General features: G+C 48.2%; 1 protein-coding gene across 1 annotated transcript; it reads left to right on the forward strand.

The window, feature by feature from the left end:
• On the forward strand, positions 1,384–2,740 carry ACTL9 (actin like 9). The gene has a single exon (XM_003480800.4). The coding sequence runs from the start codon at positions 1,490–1,492 to the stop codon at positions 2,738–2,740; it is 1,251 nt and encodes a 416-aa protein (XP_003480848.1). The 5' UTR covers positions 1,384–1,489.

Here is a 19,902-nt window from a genome sequence, read left to right on the forward strand (position 1 = left end):
GCCATAGACCTCCGCTAACACCTCGGCTACCTCATATAACTACTGTTTCTTTTGTGGCGAGAATATTTAAGATCTACTCTCTTAGAAACTTTCAAGTATATAATATTGTTAACTGTAATCACCACACCGTGCTATACATTAGGTCTGAATATTTTCTTTACCTTATAACTAGAAGTTTATACCCTTTGATTAACACCTCCCCATATCCCCTGGTCACCACAATTCTACTTAGGCATAGGTCACAGCTGCAGCTCAGATCTGATCCCTGGCCCAGCCCATATGCAAAGCAGCCAAAAAAAGGGGGAAAAAAAAAAGAATTTAAAATTTTTGAAGACCCAAAACAGTGTCTCCACTTGCTGCACATTAAGATCTGAGAGCTTTAAAAAAAATCACTAATATGTGGTGTCCATCCACAGACATTTTAATTTAATCAGTCTGGGATATGGAAGCAACCTAAGGATCCATCGATGAACAAATGGATAAAGAAGATGTGATATTTACATGCCATGGAATACTACTCAGTCATAAAAAGGAATGACATTTTTCCACTTACAACGACATGGATAGACCTAAAGGGTATTATGCTTAGTGAAATAAGTCAGAGAGAAAAAGACAAATACAGTATGACATCACTTATACATGAAATTGAAACAGCACAACAAACTAGTGAATATAACAAAAAAGAAACAGACTCACAGCTATAGAGAATTAGTGGTTACCAGTGAGGAGAGGGAAGTGGGAAGGAAAAAGATTGGGGCAGAGGATTAAGAGGTACAAAGTATTACGTATATAAACTGCAAGGATATGTTGTGCAGCACAGGGAATATAACCAATATTTTATAATAACTATAAATGGAATATATAATCTATTAAAACAATGAATCGCTAGTACAGGGGTGTCTGTGCCTCTCCTGGGCCCCCCACTTTGGGCTGGCTTGTTTCCTCCTGGAAACCAGAAAGCTATCCTAAAGTCAACTACTTTCTGATTAATACTCTAAGGATTAATATTTTAATATTCTAAGCAGGCCTCTGACTAGCTCTCACATGCCACACTAAAGAACTTCAAGGCAAGGCACCAGAAGAAGGATTCCTGTGTCTTACTGGATTCTGGATCAAAGAGTTGGATCAAAGGGCCCTCCTCGGAACCCTCTATCCTCCTCCTTCTCCAAATTTGGCACTGGGAGGGGGAAGAATCCAGAATAGATAAATCCAGAACGGGAGCTTTCTGGAGCAAGGACGCCCCCCACCCCACGCCCACCCCTTACCCCTCAAAGCGGGGAAGCGTCCACCCCTCCCCCACCCCCTACTCCTCATTGTGAGGTCTTCTGAAGCGCAGCGGCAGAATAATGTCATAGACCATCGGCCTGGCCCCCTCTCCCTCTCTCTGCCTCTGCTTGCCCCAAGCCCCGCCCCAACTTTTCTCTCCACACCCTAACCCCAGGGGAAAGCAGTCAGCCTTGCCAAGCAGCCCACGCGACCTCTTGGAGCCATGGATCCAAATCACTCCAACTTCCTGGAGCCCCAGCCCTCCCCAGAAGCCCTCAAGCCTACCCTGAACCCTAGCTCACTCGTGGTGAACAAGACCCAGCCGCAGGACGCCCCCAGCCTGGTGGGTGACAGGTTGCCCCCAAAGACCGGGGCGGTGGTCATCGACATGGGCACAGGCACCTGTAAGGTGGGCTTCTCCGGGCAGGCCCGGCCCACCTACACCGTGGCCACCATCGTCGGCTGCCAGCCCAAGAAGCCGGCCAGCAATGGGCAGCCGGTGCTGGAGACGTTCATCGGGGAGGCAGCCCGCACGCGCCCCGAGCTGACGCTGGTGCAGCCTGTGCGGAACGGCATCGTGGTGGACTGGGACGCAGCCGAGCTCATATGGCGCCACATGCTGGAGCACGACCTCCGCGTGGCCACCCGCGACCACCCACTGCTCTTCTCTGACCCTCCCTTCAGCCCCACCACCAACCGCGAGAAACTGGTGGAGGTGGTCTTCGAGTCACTGAACTCCCCCGCCATGTATGTGGCTTCCCAGTCAGTGCTGTCCGTCTACGCACACGGCCGGGTCAGCGGGCTAGTGGTGGATACGGGCCATGGGGTCACCTATACAGTGCCAGTCTTCCAGGGCTACAACCTGCCCCATGCCACAGAGCGCCTGGACTTGGCGGGCACGCACCTGACCGCCTTCCTGGCGGAGATGCTGCAGGGCTCCGGCTTGCCCCTGGGGCAGCAGGACCTGGACGCTGTGGAGAACATCAAGCACCGCTACTGCTACGTGGCCCCCGACTTCGTAAAGGAACAGGCCCGGCCCGAGCTGGAATGCCGCCAGACCCTGAAGCTGCCCGACGGGCGGACAGTCACACTAGGCAAGGAGTTGTTCCGGTGCCCGGAGCTGCTGTTCAGCCCCCCGGAGATCCCAGGGCTGTCGCCTGTGGGCATCCCCACCATGGCCGCACAGAGTCTTCACAAGGTGCCCCTGGAGGTGCGGACCGATGTGGCCCAGAATGTGCTGCTCTGCGGGGGTTCTTCGCTCTTCACCGGGTTCGAGGGTCGCTTCCGGACTGAGCTGCTGCGCAGTCTGTCCTCAGAGCCCCACATGGTGGTAACGGCCCAGCCCACCAGGAATTTCTCCGTGTGGATCGGGGGCTCCATCCTGGCTTCACTGCGCGCCTTCCAGTCCTGCTGGGTCCTGCGGGAGCAGTACGAGGAGCAGGGGCCCCACATCGTGTACCGAAAATGCTACTGACCTGGACCGGGGGTGGGTGTGGACAGGGGGAGTTATGGGCAGTAAAGCTTCTGCTACCCAGCCAGCTCTGTCCTGCCTTGTCCCAGGGTCCTGCCTGGTCCTGTTGGTGACCCACCCAGAGGTGCTCTGGTTCTGACTGGATAGACCCATGCCCCCTGGTAGTCTGCTTTCCAAGACATCCCAGGGTCCGCCCTGCCTGGACTCACCTTCCTGATCCATCCTCTGAGACACCCCAGTTCTGACTCCCTGAAACCACCTCCTCCCATGATCAACCCCCACATACATACACGCCATGTCCTAACCCTATTAAGCCCATGTCCCATGATCCCAGTCCCCCAAGGCACTCAGTTGGGATCCCCTCCCTAAGCCCAGCCCAAAGACATCCCTGGTTGTGAGCACCCTAAATCCATACCCTTGTGGGTTTCCCAGGTCTGACTGTCCAAAGTTCTCTGACACCCTATTGTTCTGAACTTCCCCTCCAATGAGTGTTGTACCGCCACACCCACCACAAAAATCCAAATTCTGACCCTCAAGGGTCTCCCCTGCAATGAATGACCCGCTGAAGGATCTCCCAGTGTTCAAAGCCCATCCCCAAGCTCCACTCTCCTCCAAACTTCTGCCCTTCTGGCATGATCCCCAAACTCTTTCCATTCAGATGCTCCCGAAACCCATTCCCAGAATTCCCATCGTGGCTCAACAGAAATGAACCCCTCTAGTATCCGCAAGGATGCAGGTTCCATCCCTGGCCTTGCTCACTGGGTCAGGGCTCCAGTGTTGCTGTGAGCCATGGTGTAGTTCGTAGATGCAGCTTGGAACCCGAGTTGCTGTGGCTGTGGCGTAGGCTGGCTGCTGTAGGTCTGATTTGATCCCTAGCCTGGGAGCTCCCATATGCTGCAGATGCGACCCTAAAAAGCAAAAAAAGCAAAAAAAAAAAAAAAAAAAAAAAAAAAAGAATAGAATCTGGCATTGCTCTGAGCTGCGGTGTAGGTCATAGATGCCTCTGGGATCCCTCGTTGCTGTGGCTGTGGCATAGGCTGGCCAGTTCTGGTTCAACCCCTTACCTGGGAACTTCCATTTAGCATAGGTGCTCCTAAAAAAAAAAAATCCCCGCCTACCCCCAAAAGCCCCAGGATGGCCCCCTCTGCTCTCAGCTCACTCCTTGCTCTGCATCTCCCCCAGAAATACCCCCACATGATTTCTCAGTGCATCTCCTGACCCCATCCCTCAGCCCCTGGAATCTTCCTAGGATGGTTCAGGCTCCAAGACCATTGTGTGATGATCCCACTAATGCCCTAGGCTGGCCCTTGTCTTGAGACACCCCCTCCACAAAGGGCCCCCTCCAAAGGCCCTTTCCCAGGATTTCCCGGTGGTGAGCCCCACAACCCACTGGACTCCCCTGAACCCACCCCCAGGACAGGCCCCCAGTTCCCATCCCCAGGCCCAGCTCCAAGATCCCATCTCATTAGCTGAGACATCAATAGCCAGTGAGATTCAAAAGGGCTACACAGCACAACGTGACCCTGAGGCAGATAACCCATGTGGGAGCTCCACCTGGACACTGGCTCCCTCCTGCTTCCCCCTCACAAAAATCCCTAGAGGCCAGTCATCCTGGGCTATCCATTCCCTACCTTCCTCCATTCTGCTAGCAGTTTATTCCAAGTTCACTCCATCTCCTCAGACTTCTCTCTGCCTATTCCTACTATGCCACTCCGGCTTTCTCTGGGACCTGCCCTGAGGATATCCTATGAGGCCTCTCTCATCCCACCCTGTCCATGTAGGGTGGGGGAGAGGCTGGGAGTTCCTGTGTGGCTCAGCAGATTAAGAACCAGATTGGTATCCATGAGGATGAGGGTTCGATCCCTGGCCTTGCTCAATGGGTTAAAGGATCCAGCATTACCAAGAGCTGTGGTATAGGTCACAGATGTAGCTTGGATCTGGCATTGCTATGGCTGGGGTGTAGGCCAGCAGCTGCAGCTCCAATTTGATCCCTAGCCTGGGAATTTCTGTATGCTGCAGGTGTGGCCCTAAAAAGGAAAAGAAAAAAAAAAATAGGGTGAGAGGGGCTGGGCATTCTCCCCACAGGGTGCCCTGTTTCCCCTCTCCCCACTCTGCCCTCATCCTCAGCCACCTGGGCTCCTGCTGGAGGCGGGACCCTTGGCCTTGACGTCATCCATCTCAGCCCAATGAATATCAGGAACTCTGGCTAGTAGCCTGGACATGTCCTCCCAGTGTATCAACAAAATAAGCATGAGCTGCCAGAGCTTCTCCATATTCACGAAGGATCTTCTCCTTCTTCAGCTTAAGGGAACATTCATTTCTTCAACCAGTCAATATTTACTGAGCATGGCTCACAGGCTGCCTGTCTTTGTCTCTCCATGCATCTTTCTGTGTGTCTCTTTGGTTTTAGTTTTTATTTGCTCTCTTGATGTGTTTCTCTCTCTGACTCACCTGCCAGCACTAGTTCTTATGCAGGAATTTTCCAGAGTGGAAACTCATATATTCATAGAGGGTTGACCCTACTTATCCTCCATATGTGCCATCAGACAATGGGGGTGGGTGAAAGCCCTGGCTATCCCCACTCGCACTGTCCACTGCATCCTGGCCAATGGCTCCAGCCTCATCTCAGGCCAATGAGTGGTCCTAAGCTGAGGGAACAGCCTCACAGATAGACTCAGATACCCACATTACAAATATGCAAGGTTGGACACTGTTCCCACTTGCCTCCCCTCCTGCCACCCTATCCTCCCCATACAGGCAACCTCAAACCTAGAGAAGCAGCAAGAACTTCCAGGTTGGGAGTTGGCATGGGGAACTTCTCATTCCTCCCACCAGGGGGCAGCACCTCCAAGCACAGGGCCCTGGGGCCAGCACCAGATGTAGAACTGCAATGGCTGCAGCAAACCTGGCATCCCACACCTCAAGTGAGACCCACCCCACACCTCAATGTCAGGGCACTGCCAGCCACACACACAGAGAGAGAAGGGAGGTGGAACAGACTGAGTCTCAGAAGCCACAGGAAGTGAGGAGGATGCAGAAACCCCTGCCACCCTTGGGCTGCTGGGAAACCCAAAGGACTCTCAGACCACACTGAGTGTCCCCCAGCTACAAACTTCCCCTGGGACAGACATTCCCTCTACAACCTCCTGGAAATGTGCACATTCCCAGTGATGGGGAGCTCACTACCTCTAGTCTGTTGTTAGAAATCTCACCTCCTCCCATGAGTCTGAGGTAAATCAACCCTCCTTGCCACCGCCTGCCCCCAATCAGAGCACTGAGGGCACCAGAGACTTTGAGCCCCCCGACACACACACACAGCCAGGCCCACACACACCCCTGGAGTCTGCTCTCTCCCAAGCCCAACATCCCCAATTTCTTCCATTTCTGGCTTTAAGTCACTCATGCATCCATTCCACAATCACTGGCCACCCACCACATGCCTGGATCTATGCTCAAATCTAAGGAAACCACAGTGAACAACAAATGAGGTCTCAGCCTCCCAGACCCTCCTTGGAAAGTCTGCCCAGAGGAGGTGTGTGGGTGGTCACTTCTTCTATCAACTTCTGGCTGCCTGACATCTGTTCCACACACAGACCCACAGGTACTTTCCTTCTCATGCCCCCACCACCACCCTCTTTCCTCCTTCCCACCCCAGCCTGGGCCCCTTCTTTGCTCACCTGGAGGATTGTGGGAGCCTCTTCCGTGGTGCTTCAGGATCACTACCCCTCCTTACCCTCTGGAAGACCCTTGCAGAGGATTTCTGCAAAATATAGCTTAGGGGAGTTCTCATTGTGGCCCAGTGGAAACGAATCCAACTGGGAACCATGAGGTTGCGGGTTCGATCCCTGGGCTCACTCAGTGGGTTAAGGATACAGTATTGCCATGAGCTGTGGTGAGGCTCAGATCTGATGTTGATGTGACTGTGGTGTAGTCTGGCAGCTGTGGCTCTGATTGCATCCCTAGCCTGGGAACCTCCGTATACCTTGGGTGTGGCCCTAAAAAAAAAAAAAAAAAAAAAAATGTAGCTTAGAACACGCTGGTGGAAAACAGAACCCAAATTTTTTTTTTTTTTTTTTGGCTTTTTGGCTTTTTGCTATTTCTTGGGCCGCTCCCGCGGCATATGGAGGTTCCCAGGCTAGGGGTCGAATTGGAGCTGTAGCCACCGGCCTACACCAGAGCCACAGCAACGCGGGATCCGAGCCGCGTCTGCAACCTACACCACAGCTCACGGCAACGCCGGATTCTTAACCCACTGAGCAAGGGCAGGGACTGAACCCGCAACCTCATGGTTCCTAGTCGGATTCGTTAACCACTGCGCCACGACGGGAACTCCAGAACCCAAATTCTTATGACAGCTCTGAATCCTCTGCCAAATTCTCCAAACTTCTCCTTGGCTTTCTCTTCCACCAACTTCACCCCTGCCACACTTGTTGACTTTCTGTCCCTCAAACATACTGTTATAGGCTCCCTTGTGTTCCCTCTGCCCCAAATTCATGTGTTGGAGCCCTGGTGCCTAGTACCCCAGAATGTGACTGCATTTGGAGATACGGCTTTTAAAGAGGTAATTAAGATGAAGCTATTAGAGTGGCCCCTAATGCAATGCAATATGACAAGTGTCCCAGTAAAAAGGGAGAAATTATGACAGACAACATAGGCAGAAGGAAGACCACATGAGGACACAACTAGAAGATGGCCATCCCCAAACCAAGGAGAGAGGCCTTGGAAGAAACCAGTCCTGCCAACATCTTGATCTTGAATTTCCAGTCTCCAGAATTGTGAGAGAATAAATTTCTGTTGTCTGAGCCACCTAGTCTGTTATACATTTCGTTACGGCAACCCTAGTAGACCAAGAGAGATTTTGGTGCCAAATGTGGTTCAGAAGGTATTTATAAATACCAGCTACAACCATGTGACCAGTTACAGACTTGTAATTGTCATGAGTATTTTTCCCTTACTTTGAAAACATGTGTATAGTACATACATGTATGCATATATATATATATATATATGTAATATCTTTATTTTCTTCCCTCTCTTATCTTCATATCATGTAACACAGGATGTATTGACTCTATAGCATAGTATTTAAGTATTGTTAATTTTATATCATATTATTTAAATTAGGATATCAAAGAAAATGGTAAACATCTCTCAAGGATTTTATCTCCTCTTCTAGTGAAAGGGTTAATGTGTTTTAAATTGTACGCAGGATAGTTGTATCATGTTAGGTGGAAGTATAATCTTGTTATTGTCTTTATTTGCTGATTAAGTATGGTTTAAGGAGTTGTGTGGGTGCCAAGTTGACAATGGGTGGATTTGTGATGGTTTGTTTTATGTGCGTACTCAGCTAGGTCATAGTGCTCAGATGTTTGTCAAGACCAGTCTAGATGTTGCTGTGAAGGTATTTTTTAGATAAGATTAACATTTAAATCAGTAGGCTTTGAGTTGTACAGATTACGCCCCCCCCCCAAAATGTAGGTGGGCCTCATCTAATCGGTCAAAGTCCTAAGAAAACAAAGACTGACTTTCCCCAAGGAAGGAGGAATTCTTCAGCAAATGGCCTCCAGCCTCAAATTGCAACTCTTCTGGGTCTTTAGCCTTCCAGCCTACCCTGCAGATTTTGAATTTGTCAGCCTCCACAGCCATGTGGGCCAATTCCTTAAAATAAAGCTCCCTCTTTACACATATATCCTATTGGTTCTGTTTCTCTGGAGAACCCTGACTAGTACACCTCAGGGTGTACTTTGCACCTGCCATTCCCTTTACTTAGAATGCTTCTTCCCACCTCCTATCTTTCCAGAGATAGCCTCCTCTTTGTCAGTGTGATGCAAAACTCTGATACCATAAAAGGGATAGTGAAAATGCTAGATTTCATGTAAACATCAAAAAAAATATGCAAGGTAAAAATCAATGTTAAGACAAATGACGATTTTAAAAATAAATTAAATAAATTATAAATAATTTTTAAATGACGAACGGAGTAAACTATAGTTCATAACACAAAAGGACAATGTCCATAATATATAAAGAGCTCTTGAAAACAATCAATAAGAAAAATATTGGCATTCCTGCTGAGGTGTAGTGGGTTAAGAATCTGACTGCAGAGACATGATTTACTTGCACAAAACTGATCAGTTTTGAAAGATCGTAAATGCCCTTGATATGGTTTTTGTGGATATGAAACAAATGGTGAGAATTTGAATTAGCCCCTCTTATTATAGTATTGAAATTAAGTCTACTTAATTTATCGTCATGTTCATACCCTGGTTTTATATACTTGTATCTATCAATAAACATTTTGATACTTGAAAAAAAAAAAAAGAATCTGACTGCAGTCACTCAGGTCTCTGCAGAGATGTGGGTTCAATCCCCAGCCCAGTACAATGGGTTAAATGATCCAGCATTGGCACGCCACAGCTGCAGCAAAGGTCTCAGATTCAACACCTGGCCCAGGAACTTCCATATGCTGTGAGTGTTGCCATAAATTATTAAAAAAAAAAAACTAAAAATAATCATTCAGGGGTTCCCTTTGTGGCACAGCAGAAAGAAATATGACTAGTAACCATGAGGTTGTAGGTTCAATTCCCAGCCTCGCTCAGTGGGTTAAGGATCCAGCATTGCCATGAGCTGTGGTGTAGGTTGCAGATGCAGCTTGGATCCTGCATTGCTGTGGCTGTGGCACAGGCCAGCAGCTGTAGCTCTGATTTGACCACTAGCCTGGGAACTTCTATGTGTCACAGGTGCGGCCCTAAAAAGCAAAAAAAAAAAACAAAAAAAAAAAAACAAAAAAAAACAAAAAAAACAAAAGAAAAATATCACAAGAGTCCATGGAAAAGTTAACAAAGTATATGAACTTTGAGCTCACAGAGAAAGGAAAACAAATGTACAGCATAAATTGACAGAACATTGTAAATCAACTATAATAAAAAATTAAAATCTTACCCAAAAAAAGAAAGAAAAATGGTTCTTAGTCATAGGAGAAGATTCTCAACCTCATAAGGGAAATGAACACTAAAACTGTACTACAATACCATTTTTAACCCATCAAATTGGCAGAGATTGAAAGTTTTGATAACAACTTATCTTGGTGAGGCTCTGGGGAAACTGGCACTCTTTTTCTGATGAGGAGGAAGGAAACTGGTACAAACTCCTATGCAGAACAAGTGGCAATATCTACCTAAATGACAAATACACACAGCTTCCAAACCAGTTATCACACTTCTAGGAATTTCTCCCTCAGATGCAATCACTCATATGCGAAATGACGTAAATGCAGTTATTCACTGTACCCTGCAGCACTTTACAGTGGCAAAACCCTGGAAACAGCCCTGTGTGTTGCCAATGCTATGGGCCCATCCATGAGCGTGGGTTAAATAAATTTCATTTGAACAGAGAGGAATACTATGCAGCCCTTAAAAAGAACCATCAAGTTCTATTTAACATGGAGTGATCGCCAAGATATATTTAAAATGAAAAAAAAAAGTCCCAGAATATGTTACCATTTATGTTTAAAAAACAAAAAGGAGTTCCCTCAGTGGTACAGTGGATTAATGATCTGGCTTGTCTCTGTGGAGACACTGATTTGATTCCCCAGTCCAGCGCAGTGAGTTAAGGATCCAGCATTGCTGCAGCTGTGGCATAGGTTGAAGCTGCAGCTCAGATTCAATCCCTGGCCCAGGTACTTCCATATGTTTCAGATGTGGCAAAAAAAAGAAAAGAAAAAAAAAAAGGGAACAAATGGATGTGTAGATATTTGCTTGAAAATGCCTAGACTATCTCTGGAAGATCTCAAAAGAAATCTGAGTAGCAGCTGCTTCTAGACCAGAATTTCTTCAACCCACTGAGCAAGGCCAGGGATTGAACCCACATCCTCATGGATACTAGTCAGTTTCATTTCCTCTACACCACAACAGGAACTCCTAGACATTTTTTTTTTTTTTTTGTCTTTTGTCTTTTTTTGTTGTTGTTGTTGTTGTTGCTATTTCTTGGGCCGCTCCCGCGGCATATGGAGGTTCCCAGGCTAGGGGTCTAATCGGAGCTGTAGCCACTGGCCTACGCCAGAGCCACAGCAACGCGGGATCCGAGCCGCGTCTGCAACCTACACCACAGCTCACGGCAACGCCGGATCGTCAACCCACTGAGCAAGGGCAGGGACCGAACCCGCAACCCCATGGTTCCTAGTCGGATTCGTTAACCACTGCGCCACGACGGGAACTCCGACATTTTTTCTTAATTGCCTCATACCATAGTTTAATACCACAGATCTACTGTGTATCTGTTTATATGTTCTGTGTATATCTGTGCATTACACATAAAAAGATTTTTTTTGGCCACACCCATGGCATGTGGAAGTTTCTGGGCCAGGGATCGAACCCATGCCTCAGCAGCAACCTGAGCTACAGCAATAATAACGCCGGTGCCGGTTCCTTAACTCACTGAGTCACCAAGGAACTCCTAAAAACAGATTCTTTTCTTTTCTTTTCTTTTCTTTTCTTTTCTTTTTTTCTTTTCTTTTTTTTGCACACACACACAAGAACCATTTTTATTCCTTTGGGGGCAATATCACCTCCACTGAGGATTGATACTCTTGGAGAAGTGACCACTGAGCCTGGGCATGAAGATGGAAAGGAGACTGTCACTGCCTGCCCTGGCAAACTATTAGAATTTTATTCATGTGAATATATTTTTTAAACATGGCAATTTACTTTAGGTTCTTCTGATGTCCACCTGAGTAACTGTTTTTCTTTCTCTCTCCCTAGCTGTGATCATCTAATTTGTTGCATTCCTTGTTAATGGGTGGTGTCTCCCACCTCAGCCTTGAGTTTTGGGAGGGTAGAGGCCCCACGTGTATCCTGTACTCAGCGCACAGTCACACCCAAAAGCGTTTGTTGAGTGACTGAATGAATAAGCTATGGCTTTGGCTTAGGTGAAGAAAAAATCCACCTAGATAGGGGTCCCTCTCCCTTGATTCCTCCTGGCACTGGAGTCACACAGATCTGGGTTCTAGTGTCATCTCTTTACATGCTGTGTGACCTTGGATGAGTGACTTGACCTCTCTGAGCATCACTCAACACACCTGTAAAGTGAGGGTGATATCAGTACTCACTGCAAGGAGGCTTTGTAAGGATTAAAGCAGATCACACAGATGCTCTGGGAAATATGGAAGGACATATCTCAAATTACCGTTGTCTTTTTTTTTATTTTATTGAAGGATAGTTGATTTACAATATCATGTTAGTTTCTGGTGTACAGCAAAGTGATTCAGGTATACACATATATATTATTTTTCATATCTTCCATTATGGTTTATTACAAGACATTTAATAAAGTCCCTGTGATTTACAGTAGGACTTTTTGCTTACCAGTTATATATATATATATATGTTTGTTGAGTCTCTTTCTGTTTCATACATATGTTCATTTGTGTCATATTTTAAATTCCGCATATAAGTGATATAATGTGGTATTTGCCTTTTTCTTTTCTTTTCTTCTTTTTTAGGGCTGCACCTGCGGCATATGGAAGTTCCCAGGCTAGAGGTCGAATCAGAGCTACAGCAGCAGCCACAGCCATAGCAACATGGGATCTGAGCTGCGTCTGCAACCTACCCCACAGCTCACAGCAATGCCAGATCCTTAACCCACTGGGCGAGGCCAGGGATCAAAACCCGAGTCCTCATGGATACTAATCAAGTTCATTACTACTAAGCCACGACAGGAATTCCAAATATTCTTTAGTTTATAAGCCCTAGTAATCTAATACACAGTATAGTGACTACAGACCACAATATTATATTGTATTATAGTCATCCAATTTGCTAAGCCTAGAGCTTAATTATTCCAACCACTAGAAAGAAATTATAATAATGCGACATGATAGAGGTAGTAAATATCACTACAATGGCAATCATATTACAAAATATAAATGTATCAAGTTAACATGTTGTACACCTTGCATTTACACAATGTTGTATGAGAAATATATTTCAACTTTTTAAAGAAATATTGTTTCGATTCCTGAGATTTGAGGCACCCCTTAAATTTGCTCAGGGGAATGCCTCATCCACCTTGCCCTAATCCCAGCCGCGTGGAGGAGCTGAGACAGTTTGCGTGAGGCTGGCCGAGGAAGAGGAGACCGGAAGATCAGCTCCTCAAGACCTTGGCCACAGAGCCTGCTTCCCACGGAAACCAGGAAGTCACCAACACCACCATCCCCACCCACAGTGGAGCACCTGCAGCTGCTGCCCGCCTGCCACCCCCAGCCCAGGTCACTGCCCCAGTAGCAAGAGGAACACGGCCAACACCCCCCACCCCAGGATATTGGTATTAAACCAACAGGGGGTGGGGAGTTTAATTCCCAACAAATTCTAGTTTTGTCATTCATACATATACACCTTCACCCCCAGCTCTCACCTGGGGCCTCTTGAAACTGCACAGCCAGATGTGACTACCAGATGTAGGGAAGAAAGGCAGGAGGAGGGGGGTGCTGAGCCATGTGGCAGGGTTCAAGATTAGAGGCTAAGCAGTTTTCCCAGAACCCCATTCACAGCTGGCCAGGCCGCTGGGCAGTGAGTGGAAAAGCCCAGCCCACCTGGTTGGTGGTTACCCCTCAAGAGGCAAGTCTTAGCTCCTGGGTCTCACTCTCTTCCGTCTCCTCTGTCCATGTCTCCCCCAGCCAGGTTACCACCCTTTTCCCCAACCATGGGCACCCAGCATCCCCTCCTTTCCCTCCAGTCTGCCCCTCACCCCGAAGCCCATGAGTCTCTTCTGCAAAAAGCAAGTCTGGGAGTTCCTGTCGTGGCTCAGTGGTCAATGAATCTGACTAGGAACCATAAGGTTGCAGGTTCGATCCCTGGCCTTGCTCAGTGGGTTAAGGATCCGGCGTTGCCATGAGCTGTGGTGTAGGTCGCAGATGCGGCTCAGATCCTGCGTTGCTGTGGCTCTGGCGTAGGCCGGTGGCTACAGCTCCTGATTAGAGCCCTAGCCTGGGAACCTCCATATGCCACGGGAGCAGCCCTAGAAAAGGCAAAAAAAAAAAAAAAAAAAAAAATGCAAGTCTGATCACACTCCTCTCCTTCTTAAATATCCTTCCATGGTTCCCCATGGTCCTGGGGCTAAATGACTTTTAGTCCACGGTGAAAGAGAAAGAAAGAAAGAGAGAGAGAGAGAGAGAGGGAGAAAGAAAGAAAGAAGGAAGGAAGGAAGGAAGGAAGGAAGGAAGGAGAAAAGAAAAGAAAAAGAAAGAAAGAAAGAAAAAGAAAAGAAAGAGAGAAAGAAAGAAAGGAAAAGAAAGAAAGAGGGAGGGGGAAGGAGGAAAGGAGGAGGGTGGGAGGAGGGAAGGAGGGAAGGGAAGAATAAAATTAGATTAAATAAACACCAAAAGAAGTAAGAATTCCAAATGGTAAAAAACACCCTGAAGAAAATTAAGTTGAGATGATGGGTGATCAGAAAGGACTCGGAAAATAAGCGAAGAGCATCCCAGACGGAGGCAACTGCCAGGGCAAAGGCCTGGAGCAGGACCAGCTTGGCGTGCTTGGAGAACACAGTAAGAGACAGAGGGGCTGAGGACAGGTTGTGCGGGCCCTTGTGGGCCACGACACCACGAAACTTTACCCAAGCTCTGTGATCTTGGGAAATGGTGAAGAGTAAGAATTCCTCCCTGACCCTTCATGTTCCAGGAAACCGTGTGCTCTAAGGAACCGTCCTTCCATATGACTGAGATGAGCCCCACGGATACCCACTCTGATGGTTAATTTTATGTCTTGACTGGACCCCAGGGCGCCCCGATAGTGGATCAGATATTATTCTGGGCGTGTCTGTGAGGGAGTCTGTGGATGAGTTAACATTTAAAGCAGTAGACTGAGTAAAGCAGATTGCCCTCTTCAGTTGAAGGCTGAGTAGAACAACAAAAACAAACAGATGGTCCGCCTGCTAAGAGAGAATTCCCCCTGCCTGACAGCCCTCAGAATAGCTTATCTTTTTTCCGGCCTTTGGGCTTGAACGGAAACATCAGTTCTTCCTGAGTCTTGAGCCTGTAGATCTTGGGACTGGCCAGCCTCCATAATCACATAAGTCGACACCTTATAATAAATATAAATGTATATGCCAGGTTATAGACATATCTAGATACATAGATCTATAGACAGATATTATATCAATATAGATATATATGATAATATATAGATGTCTATATAGTATAGGTATATAACATACAGATATTATAGCTGTATATAGATGATCTCTATAGATCTCTAAGATCTATAAATATTTATACTATATAGATATATCTATGTATCTACAGCTGTGTAGACAGATATCTCTCTATATACATAGACACATATATATCCATATGCATAGCAGATACAGAGAGATAATCAGAATTATAGATAGCTAGATGATAGGTAGATGGATAGATAGATAGATAGATAGATAGACAGATCCATTCCATTGGTTCTGTCTCTCTGAATAATCCTAATACAGATTTCCTTGGGTGCCTCTGACAAGGCCAGATGCAAACCCTCCGAATTCCCATTTTTGCTCCTAAGTGATTAGCTGAACTGTGTGTCCCCACTGATCAGCTGGAACAAAATCCTTGCTAGGCAAGCTCTGATTAAACTCCTCTCCTTCCGGGAGTTCCCGTCGTGGCGCAGTGGTTAACGAATCCGACTAGGAACCATGAGGTTGCGGGTTCGGTCCCTGGCCTTGCTCAGTGGGTTAAGGACCTGGCATTGCCGTGAGCTGTGGTGTAGTTCGCAGATGCGGCTCAGAACCCACATTGCTGTGGCTCTGGCATAGGCTGGCAGCTGCAGCTCCGATTAGACCCCTAGCCTGGGAACCTCCATATGCCACGGGAGCGGCCCAAGAAAATGGCAAAAAGACAAAAAAAATAAATAAATAAATAAAAATAAACTCCTCTCCTTCCTTTAGGGCCCTGAACTGAGACCACCCCACCCCCACAGCCTCACCCCAGCCAGCAGACTGCCTCTCCCCAAGGTAAAGCATCCTCCCATCCTGCCATCCTTTCGTCGGCTCCCTCCCTGGTCCTCCCTGGCTTGTTCATTTCTCTTTAGGAAAAGAAAGCCCTCTGGTCTCCCTCTTTGGAGACTTGCAGACCTCGGGATCAGAGCGTTCTCCCTAGGGAGTAATTTCCTCTCCCCTTGTGGTAATCGTTTTGAATAAAGGCTCACCTTACTAAGTCCAAATTTGTTTTTATTGTTCTAGGCTCAGCAACAGGGTAGACTTTGGATTTTTCCCCCCAGAAGCAATAGGGAGCCATGGAAGATCTGAGAGCAGGGACATGGCACAGCCAAGGCAGGCAATTGAATCCAGGGAAACCGTAGGGAAGCTCAAGCTGTAAGTCAGGTTCGGAAGTAGGATGATTTAAGCTGCATTTTGGAGGGCAAGTGGGCCAAAGCGTGAGAATTAGAGGCAGGTCTTGAGGTCCTCAAACCTCCAGCACAATAAATCCCAAGAGGTTCACCGTTTGTGGCAAGAAGAGCCCAGGAAAGGTGGCTCAGCATCTGGAGAGGACAGTCAGCTTGGGCAAGGTTCCCATGAAGGACGTTCGATCAGGGAGGCTTAGGACCACTAAGCATCAGAGCTAGACAGGGGAAACTGAGGCACAGGGCCGCACAGCTCCCTGGATGAGGCCGTCCAGCACGCACCTGGCAGATCCCGGATTGGAACCCAGGTTCCCTGCTTCCCGGATCCAGCTGGTCCCACTGCTCTCCCCTATGTCCCCAAACCAAATTCTGAATGACTCCTGGGTTGAGCGAGGTGGACAGGAGTGAGGGCACGCCTGGGTAGGGGCACAGCAAGGGAGGAGGTGAGGAGGCCGGAGCTCGAGGAGGTGAGGTGCAGGAAGTGGGTAATAATTGCCTCCAGCAACTATCAGCCCTTCCTACCTGCCAGACGCTACTGGCTAACCACGCCGCGCCTGTTACCTCCTCCACTGCTCCCTTGGAGGTCGGAACTATTATTCTCTCCCTTCTACAGAAGGGGAAACTGAGGCCCAGTGAGGAGGTGCGAAGGCCCCAGAAGCAGTGCAGAGCCCTCTCCCTTTGGTCTGGGGATCGTGGCTGGGAGGGGGCGGTTCCTAGTCCTTCTCCGCTTCGCACCCCCAACCCAGGCCCCAAGACAGGAAGGCAGTGGCCAGGACAGCCCTGCTGGAGGGCGGGGGAGGGGCCGGGCCAAACCGCGGACAGGGTTTCTCAGAATTTACAGTATGGTGGGGGGGGGGGGCTGGGGCTACCCCCAGGGCTTGTGGCGGGGGGTGGGGAGGTGGGGGATAAGAGGCCCCTGCTCAGGCCTTAGGGAGGGGGCTCGGCTCTTCTCCATCCCCCCACCTCTTTGAGTGTCAGCCCCCACAGCAGGGCTTAGAGGGCCACATATGTGGAGACCTGAGGGGCCTCCTGAACACCCGGCGGTAGTACATGAGTCCATGTGTGTGCTTCTGGTCTCCCTGGAGGCCCCAGTGCACACGTGTACGTGAATGGGTCATGTCACATTGCACACCAGGGCCACTATGTGTGAGTGTGTGTGTGTGTGCCCATGTGTGCATGCACACGCATGTGAGTCAACTCAGGCAGACCCAGGCGTTTCATCCCAGTCACCCAGGCACACCCATCACCCTGAGGACAGTGTGTCCAGGCTGGGACCCCACATGTGGCCATGGCCTTCCACATCCTCTCTGCACTCTATGCCCAAATCGCTTTCTTTTCTCTCTCTCAGGCTCCTGTCTGTCCTCTGTGTGTGGAAATTCAATGGCATTTTTCTTTTTTAATTGAGGTGAAATGCAAAAAATAAAAAAACGAACATTTTAAAGTGAACAATTCGGAGTTCCCATTGTGGCTCACCAGGTTACAATCCAACTAGTATCCATGACGATGGGGGTTCCATCCCTGGCCCTGCTCAGTGGGTTAATGATCCTGCCTTGCCACGAGCTGCAGTGTAGGTTACAGAGGCCACTTGAATCCCCTGTTGCAGTGGCTGTGTTGTAGATTGGCAGCTGCAGCTCTGATTTGCCCTTTAGCCTGGGAACTTCCATATGCCACAGATGCGGACCTAAAAAAAGATAAAATAAAATAAAAATCTCGAAAAAGCTTAAAAATAAAAAATAAAGGGATTTAGTCCATTCACAAAGTTATGCAACCACCACCTCCATCTAGTTCCAAAACATTTTCATCCCCTCGAAAGGAAAGCCTGTGCCCATTAAGTAGTAACGCCTGACTCCCCTTCCCCACCCCACCCCACCCCCAGCCCCTGGCAAGTACCAACATGCTTCCCTCTCCTTGGACTGATCTAGTTGGGACACTTCAAAATATTGAATCATACAATATTTTGCTGACTGGCTTCTTTCACTCATGTTTTCCAGGTCTCAGTTCAAATGTCACCTCCTCCAAGGGACCTTCCCTGACCCTCCCCTGCCCCTAAATGCCTCAGCCCACAGCCCTCAGCAGCATCTGACATAATCCTGACCATCTGTTTGTTCACTCAAAAGTTATCCATCTCCTCAAAGGCAGGTTCCAAAGGCCAAGGAATTGGTGTCACCCTCTCTGGAAAGCCATCAGTGACTGAATGAATGACCTGTGGGACACTGTCCTTCTCTGTCTCCCTCTGCCCCATAATGTGGCCTTGGCTTCCTTGTCAAACCTGAGATTCAATTCAACAGTATTTATCACATACCTGCTGTTTGACAGGTCCTGTCCCAGATACCAACCTCCTGCAATGACATAAGAGATGAGCTCCCTGTCCCCATAGCACCTTCGTCTCAAGGTGGAGATGGTCAAAGCTGGTGACCCAGGATTTAACTGCAGTCCAAGTTGTTACTAGGAGAATCAACTGTCCCTATCTAGTTCATTTATTCATTCAGCAAATATTTATGGAACATCTACTGTGTGTAGGGTCAATGTAAATAAGCAGAGGTACTTTAGAATGAGTGTTCAGGGAAAGCCTTTCCTAAGAAAGAAGTGCTTGAACCAAGAACTAAAAATGGAAATGGAGAGTCATTTAAAGACTGAGGGAAAAGCACCATAGGCAGAGGAAACAGCAAGGACTCAGCATAACCGTACTCCCCACTGTTGCCAGCTGGAGCCAATTACCTCCAGCTTCTTTCCAACTCTTCCAGTTTACCTGAGCCCATTCAACTTCAGCTATTTCTGCTCACTTCCTTGCTGACCTTCCCCCAACCTGGGCAGGTCCTTCATCTTTCGGGCATTGTGCACACACACACCTGACAGCCCACCCTCCCACACTTGTCCTAAATGGTTTTTTGTGGAAGGTAGTTTTATAAAGAAGAAAAGACATGCATGTGCATTTCCCTTCCATGAATCTGCCTCATGGAGCAGCTTTACCTGCATCACCCCCTCATATCTCAGCAGGGGCCAGAAACAGGGATAGGATGAGCACCTGGGCTCTGAGGGCAGGGGACGTGTGGCCACTCATGGGAAGATAAGTCACAGCAACACTGTGTTCAGTCACCCCCTTTCTCAGACAATGAGCCAGCTCTCCTGTGCTTGCGTGGTGGCTTTATTTATTTTCACTCAGCCTCACACACCACAGGATGGACTGGGGTGGGGAGGAAGGACAGTTACAGCAGAAGTATGCTCAGAAATTCCCCAGCACCCCCTCTCACTCAGAGAGGAAGCCAGAGTCCTCACCTCAACCCACTGGTCCTGCGTGACCTGCCCCCATAACCTCCTTGTCCCCACCTCCTCCCTCTCCCCCTTGATCACAGCCTCAGCCACATGAGCTTCCTTTATGTTTCTCTAACTCATCAGGCATGGTCCTACCTCAGAACCTTGGCACAGATAGTTCTTTTTGCCTAGAGAGGCTCTGCCCCCAGTACATGCATAGCTCCTTCAAGTCTCTGCTCAAATGTCACCTTCTCAGCAAGGCCCTTCCTGACCTCTCGATTTTAATTTTTATAACCCACCCACCACTACCTCTCCCAAGCCCCCTATCTCTTTTTTCTCCATACCATTTATCACCACTGAGCCTACTATACATTTTTCTTGGCTTTTTTTTTTTTTTGCATCTATCTCCCCAACTAGGCTGTCAGCCACCATGGAGGCAGGAATCACATCTTTTCTTTCATTGTTCTTTCTACAGTGCCTGGAATATAGTATATAATCAATAAATATTTGATAAATGAGTAAAGGAATTTTTTT

The sequence above is a fragment of the Sus scrofa genome, chromosome 2 (genome assembly GCF_000003025.6).
Source record: "Sus scrofa isolate TJ Tabasco breed Duroc chromosome 2, Sscrofa11.1, whole genome shotgun sequence".
NCBI lineage: Eukaryota > Metazoa > Chordata > Mammalia > Artiodactyla > Suidae > Sus > Sus scrofa.